Source organism: Notechis scutatus, chromosome 3 (assembly GCF_049901735.1).
Source record: "Notechis scutatus isolate UNSWTSFEM ecotype Mainland chromosome 3, rNotScu1.2, whole genome shotgun sequence".
NCBI classification, from domain to species: Eukaryota; Metazoa; Chordata; class Lepidosauria; order Squamata; family Elapidae; genus Notechis; species Notechis scutatus.
This window is the reverse complement of record NC_142011.1, coordinates 210,597,447-210,611,936: the sequence shown is the minus strand read 5'-3', so window position 1 is coordinate 210,611,936 and position 14,490 is coordinate 210,597,447. Positions and strand designations below refer to the sequence as shown.

Below are 14,490 nucleotides of genomic sequence, written 5' to 3'. Positions count from 1 at the left end.
ATCGAGCAGGAGGGAACCTGCCCCCCCCCAGCATTGCTGATTGCTGGGTCTCCGGGAATCCCCTTCTCCCCCAATGCTGACCAGGCTCTGGGAGGGGTTGATTCCTGGCCCCAAGAGAGAAGCCGGCCTAGCTTTAGCCACCTGCGGGGGGCGGGGCTGCTGGGGGTGGGGCTGCGAAGGCTGCTGCTGATTGGCGTTCTCTTGCAGAAGCCAACAAGCAGGAGCGCATTGTGGGTGAGGTCGCCTTTCAGCTGGACCGCCGCATCCTCTCCAGCATCTTCCCTGACCGACTCCGCCTCTATGGCTTCACCGTTCGCAATATCCCTGAGAAAATCTCACAGGTGAAGCGACCCACTCTTGTGGCCTGTCCCTACCCTGGGAGGTATCTTTGGGGCAGGAAGAGATGCTTTCTGCCCTATGGGGTGTGACTGGCTCACGGCTGAGGCAGCCACATGACAACCTCCCCCAGACTCCACCTGGAGTGACCTTTGGGTTTTACATGGGGAAAGCACTCCCCCTCCCAGCTTCTCTGGTAGTCAGGAAGGGGCAGGGTAGGTCAGGTAGTTTGCCCCTCCCGGCTGGACTCCACCATGCCTGGCCCACAGAGGCTGCTTTGCCGGACTCCCTCTGAAGGGGGGCAGCGCTGGCTCTCTCCTGTCCTGGTTCCTGGGCTGCCCTCCCTTTGGAGGCCCCAAATGAAGCTCAGGGACCCCAGGGTGGGTATCTTGCCCCCCCCTGCCCTTCTCACGCTCCCCGTCTCTCCCCAGAGAGAAAAGGACCCCTTCCTGCAGCTGAGCCCGGAGCAGTCCGAGGCCATCATGGAGCGCTACAACAGCATCATGGACTCCCTGAAGCCCCTGGGCTACGACCCCAAGGTCCACCCGAGCCTGACAGAGCGCACGGTGAACACCTTTGGCATCCTTCGCGAGCGGCCCGAAATCTCCAGCCCCGAGGCAGCTGCCTACGGCAACCTCCAGCACTTGGAGGAGGTGGTGAAGAGTGTGGTCCCTGCCGAAATGCTCGAGGACTGCCTGCTGCTGCTGAACTGCCTCCAAAAGCTCTCGCAGGAGGACGGGAAGCCCCTCTTCATCTGGTGACCCCCCTCCCCCTTATTGTGCACCCCCATTAAAGGCAATAAAGGTCTAGAAAGGACTGACTGCTGTGTCGCCCTCTCAGTCCGGAGCCCTGGCGTCTGTGCTGCTGCCAAGCTCCTGATGGCCGATGCCATGCCACCCTGGGGGAAAACCTGGACCTTCCTGGGGGGAGGGCTCTGGAGGTTGCAGGGAGTCCCTGAAGCGAGGTGTGGGGGCCAGAAAAAAGCCCCCCATCCCGTTTAAGACAGGGGGCTTGGATTAAACATTAACAAATCCCAGGCCAGGAAGATTGCGGTGACATCGATGTGATGTAAAATAGACCAAGGAATGTTTGATAAGAATTTGGACAGCTGCATCCTGTGTTATATGTAGATACCCACTTTATAAAAGACAATGGAATTAAACATAATTAATGGGGTTGAAGGATTTGCATATTTTCACCTTCAGGCGTTTCTTAAAAGAAAATAGGTTGGTTTTGTGCCATCAAGTCATTGTCAGCTCTTCATGGTCACCTCGAGTTTCTCCCTCTGGTCTTTAGACCTGGTCAGCTCTGCAGGGGAGCCCAGAGGCCTTGTTGCTGGTCACTCCTTCTCTGGCCTTGCCGAGCACTAGACCCGCGCCTGAGAGAGGGGTCTCCCCCTCCTGGGTCTGATGGAAGAGAATTCTGGTCTGGTCAGTTTTGTTTCAGGGACAATCCTGGCTGGGTTTGTCTGATGTCTTGGCGGTCCCCTGGCATTCGGAGGAGCCTTCTCCGGCCCCCCGAGTTCAGATGGATCAGTGCTCTTCATCTCCCGCTCGAATCTTTGCTCCTTTGTCTGCTAGGAGGCTCTTTCAACCATCATTCTCCAAGTTTGCTACTAGACCCTTGACTGCTTTTTCTTCTGTCGCTTGCTGTATCTCAGCGGTCAGTTCTTGTAGCCTTTTGAATTGGAGATGGCCAGAGGGGTGGTCCCCCTTGGTCTTCTGGGACTTAGAATTTATTGGGAATAGGCCGTGTCTCCTAAGGCATCATGGATGCTGACATCTGTGCTGCTTCACCTTTCAATAGAGATAGTCCTTGGCTTACAACCACAATGGAGCCTGCCCTGCACTCTGGCGGCTACCCTTTGCTACCTTCTACCCCTGGCTGAGAGGGCAGGCTGCCTCCACCCTTGCTCCTTGAGCTGCTGGTGGCTCTCCAGCATCGCCAGACGATGGAGGGAGCTTCACCTCACCTCATCCTCCCACTCTCTTTTCTCTGGTGGGGCCTGGCAAGCTCCCTTTGGCAGATGAGGCTCTGCACTGACCACAGGAAGGCCAAGGTTGTTGGAGCCTGAATCTGCAGATGAAGACAAGCCAGAGCTGACAGAGATCAAGGAGGTGGCTTCTTTGGCTTTGGAGGAATGTGGGGAGGAGCAGGCTGAGTCAGGCCAAGCCATTTCAGGGATGGCTTGTAGGCAGGGAGGAATGGGCAGGATGACTAAGAGAGCCTACGCAGTGAACATGAGGAGTGAAAGAGCTCAGGTGATGAGCAAGGATCATCCCCTCCTGATCCCTGAGGGTGGAGAGTGGAGAGAAGGCGGGAACAGTGCAGGCTGACCCAACAACTCAGGAGGAGAGCACCCCGCCCCTCTTCACAAGGCACACCTGGAGACTGAAACTTAAGGAGATGCTGTCGGGAGGGGTATTTGTTGGGAAGAAATGCTGAATTCATGGAGTGTTGTGTGCTGTTGCCTACATTTGGAGTTTCCTGGATTTCTTGCTTTATTTCTTGCTTCCTGGATTAGTTGCCTTGTTCTTTTGCTTGCTGGACTCATTGACTTATTCCCGAGCCCCGCTGGATTTCTTGTTTTGCAGCCGTTGTGCTCACAGTGTTGTGCTGGACTACTTACAGCCAGAGGCTGCTGGAGGTGTGTGTGTGATCACTTTGCTGTGGAACTTGCCATAAACATGGGAGCGTTTGGGGGAAAGTTGGAGCAATAAAGGAGCAGTTTGAACTATCAGCTGACTGTGTCACCTCTGTGCCTTGCCCTGGGTCATCACATGGGATCTGTGACAATTCACCGTGGCCAACTTGCCAAAGCCAGCTCACCACAGTCAAGCTGCCTCTTTCCATGCCCAGTCAGCAAACATATGCTCCTCCTCCCCCACAAGAACAACCCTGTGAAGTTGGACTGTTCTGCGGGAGAGCAACTGGGCCAAAGTCACCCAGTCAGTTTTCATGGCAAAGGCGGGACTAGAACTCACTGTCTCCTGGTTTCTGACATGGTGCCTTAACTACTCTCACACCTTTCCGATTGTAAGGGCGAGGAGGGGGGGAATCCCAATTTTGATCATGTGAACAAAGGGGCATAACAATAGCTGTAACTTCAAGGACCATTCATCACTCTGTTTTTTCAGCACTGTTGTAACTTGAAACAGTTGCTGAATGAATAATCCAAAGGGAAAACTGCGCTCCCACTCAGAAGGTAACTTGACTGCCCCAGATTAAGCGGGGGAGGATAATGGCAGTTTCCTGCCCCCTATTAGATGCTACCACTTCTTTCTCTCTCTCTCTCTCCACCTTGCAGGTGTTGGCGGTGCAACAATCTCAGGTCAAAATGCTTGTCAGCAGAGCAACGGCAGCTCAATCGTCCCGCGGGGCTACTGCTTTGAGTGCCCCATCCCATGGCACCCCCACCTGTCTTCCCCCTCTACTCCCCTCATTGCACCAGCCAGTCTGCCCAACCTGCCTGCCATCACCCAGCCAGGTGGGGCGTTCATTCCCTGTGACCTCCCCAGCACCCAGCTCACCTCTGTCTTCCCTGGCAGTAGCTTGCCCAACCTTCCTGTTGCCAGGCAGGGAAGGGGGACGTACATCATCCCCACCAGAGGGGGTACATACTCTGTCCCCAGCACTGGAGGGTCAACGCCTCCCTGGCACGTTGGTAGCGCCGAGCTCCCCAGCATCCAGCAGCTCTCCCAGCTGCCCTCTGTCTTCTACAGCCCCACCGGGCCCACTGCTGGGCAAAGAAGGGGGACATACACCATCACAGGTGATGAAGGGGGGTTGCCCAACTGGTACCTTGATAGCGCCGAGCTCCCCAGCACCCAGCAGCTCTCCCAGCTACCCTCTGTCTTCTACAGCCCCACCAGGCCCACTGCTGCACAGGTAAGGGGGACATACTCCATCCCTTCCAATCTAGGCAGTCCCGAGGCGCCCAGCACGCAGAACCTGTCACAACTCACCTCCGTCTTTGGGAGCAGCCTGCCCTCCACCCAGCTGCTCTCCCAGCTGTCCTCTCCCTTTAGCTCTGCCCAGGCTGCTTCTGCTGGGCAGGGAGGTGGGGCTTTCTCTTGCATCCCAAGCAGTCCCGAGGCGCCCAGCACGCAGAACCTGTCACAACTCACCTCCGTCTTCGGGAGCAGCCTGCCCTCCACCCAGCTGCTCTCCCAGCTGTCCTCTCCCTTTAGCCCTGCCCAGGCTGCTGCTGCTGGGCAGGGAGGTGGGGCTTTCTCTTGCATCCCAAGCAGTCCCGAGGCGCCCAGCACGCAGAACCTGTCACAACTCACCTCCGTCTTCGGGAGCAGCCTGCCCTCCACCCAGCTGCTCTCCCAGCTGTCCTCTCCCTTTAGCCCTGCCCAGGCTGCTGCTGCTGGGCAGGGAGGTGGGGCTTTCTCTTGCATCCCAAGCAGTCCCGAGGCGCCCAGCACGCAGAACCTGTCACAACTCACCTCCGTCTTCGGGAGCAGCCTGCCCTCCACCCAGCTGCTCTCCCAGCTGACCTCTCCCTTTAGCTCTGCCCAGGGTGCTTCTGGTGGGCAGGGATGGGGAACTTTCTCCACCCCTGGCAGTCTAGTTAGTCCTGAGATGTCTGGTATGCAGACCGTGTCCTCACTGCCCTCCATGTACATGAAGCCCGCTGTTAAGCAAAGGCAGAGGATATTCACCTTCCCCACCATTCTAAGCAACGAGGGAGGATATTCACCTTCCCCTTCCCCAGGCAGCCCTCAGCTGGCGAGCACGCCAAACCTCTGCTCGTTGCCCTCCATGTACATGAAGCCCGTTGTTAAGCAAAGGCAGAGGATATTCACCTTCCCCACCATTGTAGGCAGTCCCGAGCTGCCCGGCGCACAGTACCCCTCCCAGCTACCCTCCATCTACATGAGGCCCACATCTGGACAGGAAGGGGGAATGTTCTCTTGCCCTCAAGGGACTCCCGAGGCGCCCAGCACGCAGAACCTGTCACAACTCACCTCCGTCTTCGGGAGCAGCCTGCCCTCCACCCAGCTGCTCTCCCAGCTGTCCTCTCCCTTTAGCCCTGCCCAGGTTGCTTCTGCTGGGCAGGGAGGTGGGAATTTCTCTTGCATCCCAAGCAGTCCTGAGGCGCCCAGCACGCAGAACCTGTCACAACTCACCTCCGTCTTTGGGAGCAGCCTGCCCTCCACCCAGCTGCTCTCCCAGCTGTCCTCTCCCTTTAGCCCTGCCCAGGCTGCTTCTGCTGGGCAGGGAGGTGGGGCTTTCTCTTGCATCCCAAGCAGTCCCGAGGCACCCAGCACTCAGAACCTGTCACAACTAACCTCCGTCTTCGGGAGCAGCCTGCCCTCCACCCAGCTGCTCTCCCAGCTGTCCTCTCCCTTTAGCACTAGGTCCATCCTTGGCAGGGATGTGCCATTGGCCCTCCCCACCCAGTGGCAGCCCTTCCAGCCTACCCAGACTTCAAGCCCTCTCTCCGCTCCCTCTGGCCCTTGCCCCCCCTCTTACATGGTCCCCTCCTGGGATTCTTATGGCGGTTTGCAGCTTCCAGCCCCTGTCAGTGACCCCTTTTCCCAGTTCTCCAGTGAGATCTTCCCCTCAGGATCTGACCCTGGAAGGGCCGCCCGGCCTCAGCTGCCTGGCATGCCCGGCATGTCCCCGATACAACCCTCCCGCTATGTACACTTCCCTGACGAAATCTATACTCTCGGGGGGGACCCCTACCATGCCCCCTACAGTCCTGGCCAATTTTCTCCCTATTCTCCAACTAGCATTTTCTCCCAGACAGACACCTGCAGTCCAATCAGCAGTCCAATCAGCCTCAATAACTCTTTTGCCCCACTGGTTCCAGGATCCCCTGATATGTCCAGCCTCTACACCACCCTGGGAGCCTCCAGCCCTTTCAGAATCGTGCCCCCAGCCAGCTCCCCTGACACATCCAGTACTTTTGGTCCAATGCTCCCAGCCAGCTACACTGGCACCTCCAGTGTCTTTGGGCCAATGATCTCGGCCAGCTCTGGCAGGGGCAGCCCACTGATCTCGTGCCCTGAGTTCTCCTACCTCATGAGTCCCCTGATCCCGGACAGCTCCCGTGGAACAGTGCCCAGCACTTACAGTTCTCTGGGCGCCACCAGCCCTTTTAGACCAGTGGCCACCGCCAGCTCCCCTGACACGTCTAGTCTCTACGGGCCCATGTTGCCGGCTAGCTATTTCTCCAGCTTCTACGGGTCAATGGTCCCAGCCAGCACCACCGGCTCAGGCAGCCCAGTCTTCTCCAGCGGCCCCTCCAGCCTCTTCAGCCCCTTAGCTCCAGCTAGCTCTCCTGGCACCATTTGTGTCCCATCGCCCATCCAATATTCCCCACTGATCAGTTCACCTGTCCCAGCCATGAGCCCAAGAGCCATCTCGCCACACATGCTGGCCAGCCCCTTGGCCCAACCCGTCAGCCCAGAGCCTGCTGAGAAGAGTGATCGCCGCACACAAGCCACTCCCATGGGCAGAGGTAAGACAGTCCGTGGAGGGAGAGGGAAGACAGATGGGGGGGACAGATGGGGGGGCTCCCCCTGGCCCCACTGCACCCAGCATGCCTCTGCCAGGTTCTAACTGCTCAAGGCTGGTGGGACTAGCCCGGCCCTTTGGGCTGCAGGGAAGAAGGCCAGCACAGAAGTATGTGGGGCTCCTTTGGGCCTCTCCCCCTAAGCAAAAAAAAAACAACCAACGGTTCCCTACCACTTTGGGCAGGTAGAGCTCAGTTCACCTGCAGACCCCTCTCCCTCTCTGCTCAGCCATGCCAGCCCACCAGGGCTGCCCCCGGAGGCTTCAAGACCTTCTTCCCAATTGGGCTGCCTTTGGGCCTTTGAGAGTGACCAAGAAGTCACTGGACCCATCCTCATCCTGAGGCAGCACAGATCCAAGCATTTGGAAGATCCTGCCAGGAAGTCCTGGGAAAGGCTGGACTTCCTTTCCTGTTTTTGGACCGTTCCCCTCTGGCAAAACGGCCATCTTTCCTCTCCCTTGGCTACCAGGAATCCTGGGAATCAGGCTTTCTGATACACAGACGTGCCCGTCAGATGGGTCAGCTTTCCAAAGGCTGCCCGGGGCAATCCCGAGGGCCAGAGGGGCTCTCCCCGTGGTCTGTTGTAAGTTATAATATGTGGCACATCTTTCAGCTTGGCCAGGTAAGATTTTGCCCCTGAGAACATGGCAGGCTGTGTGTAGCGACAGCTGTCTTTGCTTTGGGGTGGGCGTCCCCTGAACTTTGCCTGAAGCTCTCTGTTAGGTCTAAGGGGAGAAAGCTACGGGTCCACGCCAGATCTCTAGGGAGACCTCTTCTGGGATAGACGTTCAAGGCACCAGGCTAAAATGTAGGACATGGGATGCTCTTCTCCTGCCTTAGACACAAAGGCTGATGGTGACCTTGGGCCAGTCCCTCCCTCTGAGCCTAGGAAGAAGGCAGTCAAGGAGGAATGGGGGGTTGGGGTGGGGGTACGATCGGCCAGGGAGCTCCTCCTTCCAGAGGAGGAGCTAAGCTGTTTCCCCAGACAGGTGAGCCAAACAGGGGCTGTGGCTGAAGAAGATGAGCTGAAGAGCCCCTGGGGGGCAGTGCCCTTTGCATCCACCAAAAGCACCTTCCAGCATGCAAGGAACACAGCCCTCATCTCTGAGAAAACCTGAAATGGGTGATGGGGAAATGCAGCCCAGAAGCCAGAGCTGTCATCTCTTTCCCCCTTCTCGTGTCCCCCAAACACCTGGAGGCACCCCACTCCCCAAAAGGAAAGGGAATCCCAGGACCAAATCACCAAATTCTTTTCAGCTAGAACTTCCTAGAAGCCCCTCCTTTTTTCCTCCTCCCCCAGCCTTTTAAAAAAGGTGGTCTTTTAAGTTACGGTTTCCATTTTGGCCCAGAAATCTGTGGCAAATCACCCAGGGAGCCGCTTGCCAGGCAAATGGCAGAGACATAGGTATTTCAAGAGATACATCAAGGGGCTTGTTTGGTTTTATCCTGGCCAGAAGATTCCCCCGGGGTCCTTTGCCATGCTTGGAGGCATGTCCATTGAGGGGCTCCCGCAGAAGGCAGGGGGGCTTCGTTCAGGGCCCGCCACCTTTAGGAACCGTTCGCAGTTGCAACCTTTATGACCAATCCTCGCATTTACTTCACAGGTCTCTAAAGGAAACGAAAGCTGAAGTAAGTTCACCAGCACAGTTGTGGTTTCCATTAGCGACCGGTCACGTGATCAAAATTTGGGTGTTTGGCAGCCCACCCCCACCACAGGATTGCTTCAACTCCCCTCCGCCTCTCTTCCCTATCCCCCCAAATCTACACCCTTTTGGCCACTGCACTCACGGCTGCCCCTCCTGAGCCGTTCTTCGTGGGCTTCTTGCTTGACCACACACAGCCAGCTGAGCCCTTGGTGGGCTTTCCTCCCGAGGTCACCGTTGGTGGGTTCCTGTGAGGTCCAGCTCAGAGGCTGCCTGGCAAAGGGCTGGGCGGGCAACCCTCAGCAGCATCTGGAGGAAGAAGAGGGGGCAGGGCCTCGGGGTGCAAGCAGGCATGGGGTGATTAGCACATGGGCCCTCTTCCCAGCAGCAGACCGCCCTTGGCCCCACGGATAAACAAGAACCCCCTTCATAAACAAAACAATTGGAGGAACAGCTGTGCTCCCCCAACCACCTGATTAAATGCCTAGGGAAGCCTCATCTTCTGAAAGGCCACCCAGGTCTCCATGAGGTGGGTGTGCCCCTGAGAAGGCCGGACTCCCAGGGCATCGCTTGATAGAAAGGGCCTAGAATGGGTCCCGTCTGTTAAGTCTGGTGGGGCAGGCAGAAACAGTGAGGGGGAGAGAGGCAGTCCCACAAGAAATACGACCATGTTCTGGATGGCTTGATAGCCGATAACCAGCACTCTAAATTGCCTGCTGGGAGCCAGGGCAGCTAATGGGGCAGTGGGGTTATGTGGGTGCAATGAGAAAGACCCCAAACCACCCACACTGCTGCATTTTGCCACTTCCGAACATGCTCCTATGGACTCTGTTACAGTAGTCGGTTCGTATCAGTTCACTGTACTTGTTACAGGCTGAAATGGAGCTCCGTGGGCCCAATCCACTTATTCCTCCCCACCCTATTTCCCATGGCTTTCCTGTACTTACTTTTTAAAGAGCTGCAGAAGAGACTGACCCAAGTGGCAGAGAAGCCAAAGTCTTTTATTCAGAAGCCGATGAAGCAGTAAGAAGTGAAACTGCTTTCCCCATCTGAGTAAAAGACCAGCTTCTCTGCCAGGAGGGCCCACAGGCTTATTTTGAGCCCAGTTGGCCGGCATGGAGCAGCCTCCTGACTGGCTAGTTTGAATGAGCAGCTTCAGGGATTGGGGTGTGGCAGCCAATCATCAAGGGACTTGCCGTTCAGCCCAATGAGACAAAGGAAGCAAGCTCCTCGTTGATTGGCTGCTGTTGCTACCTCAATCCCTGAAGCTGTCCTAAAGCAGGAGGCCTGCTGGCCACATGGCCGTAAGCAAAAGTCTTTTACTCAGAAGCTGGTGAAATTGTTTTCTGCCAGTGGGTCAGCATCTTTTGGATCTCTGGAGATCTTCAAAAAGTAAGTAATCCCTGGGAAATGGGGTGGGGAGGAGTAAGTGGAATCTGGATGCTAGCAAAGCAGGCCCAGTCTGTGGGGACCTGGTGGGGCAGGATGGGGGGGAAGCAATTGTGGGGACCCCAGAGGAACATGAGGTATCTCAGTGGATTGGGGGAGACCTGGCCTGCTTAGCACTAGGGCCCCATGCTGTTCCCCAGCCTAAGTTACCTCATGTGCATTTAATGACCTGCACACTCGATTAACAAATGCATTGAGGAAAGCAAGGAGTGATCAAGTTCATTTAACATGATTCAATCAAATGAATCCCCAAGTTACAAATGTAATTGGCAGGCTCTATTACATTTGTAACTGGAGGATTGCCTGCATAATGAGAGTGAGGGACAGTCCCATGAGTCCCGTGTTACCCCTATCCCAGCCATTCCTACCCAGCTGGTCATTAGAGCAGAGAACCAGTTGTTAAATTATTTGAATCCCACCACTGAATTATAGGCCCAAGGTATAACCAAAGCCCCCTTGGCTCTTGTTGCCATCTACTCTTCCAGCAGGAGCCACACGAAACTGCACACTGACTTGGGGAATGATCCACACACAGATCTAAAGAGGGGAGACCCCCAGGACCCCAGAAGACAAGCCGCTGTCTGCCATCCAGACTCTCACCGCCTCCAGGCGCTGGGAAAGGAGCTCAATTATTTTGGATGGTTGGTTGGTCAGTCTGGGGTGGAGACACATCACTAGCAACTGATATCTCAGCCCAAGCTGACCAGCTGCCTCACCCAGCAGCCTCGGCGTATGTTAAAGAAGGTCAAGGAGAGTTCAGGCCATGGCTGGAATTGGCCCCGGCAAAAGAACTGCAACAGAATGCCCCCATTGCCAACCCCCAGTGGCCCAGAGTGGCATGTTAAAGGCTGCCGAGATATCAAAATAGGACCAGGGGGACCCCACTCCCCCACCCCTGTCCTAGGTCTGCATAGGAACCTGCAACCACCCTTAATGCTGTTGTTTTCGTACTGCAACCAGGCCCAGCTGGGCTGGATTCAGTGAGGGTCTCTTAAAAAAAATAGACCTTCAGGGCAGAAAAAATCTTCCATCCTGCGGAGACAGAATTTTATGTTATTTATTACTAAATTTATTTACCACCCATCTCACTATGAAGCGACTCTGTGCCTCTTACAGCATAATCATTAACCATAAATATTCCTAACCCAATAAGATGCCAACCCCCCGCCCTCCGCCAGCTTCTGTGAGAGCTCAATTCCACCTGGAGGGACAGAGATAGCTGAGCTCGCAGTTCTGAGGACCCTGCATGCTTCTTCTTCTTCCTCCTCCTCCTCCTCCTCCCCCTCCTGCTCCTTTTCTTCCCATTTCCTGCAAGGGCAGGGCCCACTTTTTTGGATCATCCAAATGTTGATCCATTGGTTGCAACAGGAGTTGACCAATCGCTTTGTCACCTGATCCAGACATTGTGGGCTAAGGCAGAGTGCTTGGCCCAAAGTCACCAGCTGGATTTCATGGCTAAGGCAAGACTAGAACTCATGGCCCCCGTTTATTGCCTGGTGCCTTAATCACTAGCCCAGACTGCTCTCACAAGGTCTTGTACACATCACCAGAGCCAAAAAGTTTGAAATTTTCAGGTCATCCGGTAAACCATCCTCGGCAGCTGTATTGCAACTCTGAGTGAATCCAACTGACTTGTATCTGGGGATCTGATGGGTCCTTGAATAATCTTCACCCCAGCCCTACAAGGCTTCCCTTTGGCCCCTTCTTGCCCAGGAAGGATCCAGTCACCCCAAACAGACCCACCAGCCGGCTCCCTCTGGACACAAAATGACTTCATTTCACTGTCATTCTGTGTAGAGAAGGCTCGGGCCTGAGACGGGCCAGGTCCACTCTTGGGTTTGTTCCAGAAGCGTTCCAGGTGTCTCTTATGCCTCTCCATCACCTGGGGCTCCTCAAAAAACCCGGAGATGCTGTGAGATCCCCTGGCATGAAGAGGCACCTGGCTGCAATTTGACCCACGGACCAGGTCACCCTCTCAGCCCACGCAGCCACCTGAGCCTCAGTGATCAGCCGCACTTCAGAGCCCCTAAGCTCCCTCCAGGACTCAGGAAGGGCTATGCAGGATGGACTTTGTAGTACTTGCAATATGGAATCTGTAGTACTGTTGCATTGGCTAACTAACATTAGTTTTCTTGTGTTTTAAATTTGCCTTTTACAAACGTATTGCTAGTAACTTGCGATGAGCCTTAATCTTCAAGAAGAATTAAAGCCTTTCTTTGATAAACCAGGCCTGGCAGAGGGATTTGAAACATTTGAAAAAGGCAAGTGTAAAATACAAGAAAACCACGTTAGTCTGTGCAAGTACTACAAAACCCATACTGCAAGTACTACAAAGCCCATCCTTCGTGGCCTTCAAGAGCACCCCGTGGGGAGGGCTGACCCCAGAGCCAGCAGGCAAGGGAGCCTGACCAGCTCCAGATCACGTTGCCACCGCCCCAGGGCCGATGCCTGACGCGTGGCCTCTGTGGGGAGTGGAACAGCCACGATTGTTGTGGTGGCCACCAACTCCCAAGCTGTCTCAGAGCCCATACCCCCCAGGGTGGCAGGATACGCAAATAACAAACTCAGGGAGTCCTCGCTTAGCAACTGGTTGCTTAGCGACAACTCAGTTACAATGGACACCTCCCCCCAAAATAGTTACTTCCACCTGGTTCTAGAGTTCTGATAGCAGCAAACTCCCCCACTCCCCCCATCGCATTTTGTGTGCCAGGCAACGGGTTCACCCTTACGGCCAACTGCAGGGTCCCGTGGTCACGTGACTGTGATTTATGATGGTTTCTAGCAAAAAGTGCCCTTAGGAATGAATGAACTCTATGATTGTTGTATTCGCTTTACGACTGCCCCCAAAAGGTCATAAAAATCGGATCGGTCATGTGGGTGTCTCAGCTTATGACTGTCAAGATTTACCACAGAAGTTCCAAACTGCATTACGGTCATAAGTGGAGACTACCCTTTAGTCGCTGGAGTCTGACTTGACCCCTCTGTGAAGGAGCCCCTCTGAAAGGGTTTCCTGGATGACGACCCCCCCCTTTGCCCACTGATTCCTGCATGCTGGGTTTTTAAACCTTGTCCTGGCATACTATGACCCCCCCCCCAAAGTTGATCTGGACTCAGCTATCCCTAAACTCAGGTCAAGAAATGCAACCCATCCCCAGTGGGGACGAGCCCTTTGGCCAGGCCAGGAAGAAGGCAAGGGTGGCTGGGGGCCTCTCAGACTGACCGGGGATTCTGCTCTCCTCAGATTCCAAGTCTGCCAACTTTGAACGTATCGTGGGGGAGGTGGCCTTCCAGCTGGACCGACGGATCCTCTCTAGCATCTTCCCCGACCGAGTCCGCCTCTACGGCTTCACCGTTGGCAATATCCCTGAGAAAATAATGCAGGTAAGACTGACATGGCCGCCAGGGGGCGCTTTGCCCTTCCGCCTTCTGTGGGGCCACAGCAGATACCCTCATCTCATGAGGCGGGTCTAAAATCTCACTTAGCAGTTGGCGTCAAACTCACGCCACTCCAAGATTTACGTAACACTCAGGGTGGGCTTTACAGGATTATTGGGAGGACAAAGGTTTGGGCTATTAATGTGACACCCATATCAGCCATGGGTTACCTCAGTTGGGGTGAGGGACAGAAAGAGGAGCACCAAACACTGGCGGGCAGAGTCGATGCCCATCCTGCTGAGGCCTGGAGATCACATCCTAAGAATGCAGGAATGTCAGGCCACCTGGCTCGACAGGGAACCTTGGGATCTCCTTGGATCAGGGGCACCTGAGTGCCAGACAATTTCAGGATTCCCGTGGCTGTGAGGTTATTGCCGTCAGCACCAGTGCCAGGTCTCCTGCTTGCTCCTGAGGGACAGAGTGGGTGGGCGCTGGGCAGCCAATCTTGAGCACCCCAAAGATGAGGAGGATGAGGAGGAGACTGAAAATGTGCTTCTTCTCCCAGCAGGCTGAAAATGACACCGTCAACCCCCTGACCCAAGAACAGCGCTCGGCCATGATGGACCGCTACAACGAAATCATGAACCGCTTGAAGCCACAGAACTACAACCCCACCTTCCACCCCCAATTCACCGAGCACATTGTGAACACCTACGGCATCCTCCGCGAACGTCCTGACGCCTCAGGCTCTGAAGCTCAGCTGTATAATGATCCAAACTACCTGCACGAGGTGATTGTCAGCGTGGTGCCCCAGGACAAGGTGGCCGACTGCCTGATCCTGCTCAACTGCCTCCAACTGCTGTCCCAGGCTGATGGGAAGCCCCTTTTCATCTGGTGATCACCCTGCCTCTGCCCCCTTCCTGTCTTGCATCCACCACAAGCGCAATAAACCATCTGCGAAATGCAACGTGTGTCCTCCTGGGAACCCTGCAGGGCCCATTGCTCACCAGCCCATGAGCCTCCTTGTTGGGAGGGGACCAGTCCTGCCCCCTTGTTAAGCAGGGAAACCAGGTCTGGCTCGGCACAAACAAAGAGGCAGAGTCCAAGTTTTCTCTCTAGGTAACACATTTATTTAGCATGGAACAAAAGTGGGTCCTT

At 55.4% G+C, this 14,490-nt stretch overlaps 1 protein-coding gene across 1 annotated transcript; it reads left to right on the top strand.

Annotated features, from left to right (window-relative positions):
* The first annotated feature begins 2,549 nt into the window (after positions 1-2,549).
* Positions 2,550-14,266, top strand: SPATC1 (spermatogenesis and centriole associated 1). The gene is made up of 4 exons (XM_087960098.1): positions 2,550-2,634; positions 3,566-6,811; positions 13,199-13,338; positions 13,898-14,266. Exons 1-4 carry the CDS (start codon positions 2,550-2,552, stop codon positions 14,228-14,230), a joined length of 3,804 nt encoding a protein of 1,267 aa, XP_087816224.1. The 3' UTR covers positions 14,231-14,266.
* Positions 14,267-14,490: the final 224 nt, after the last annotated feature.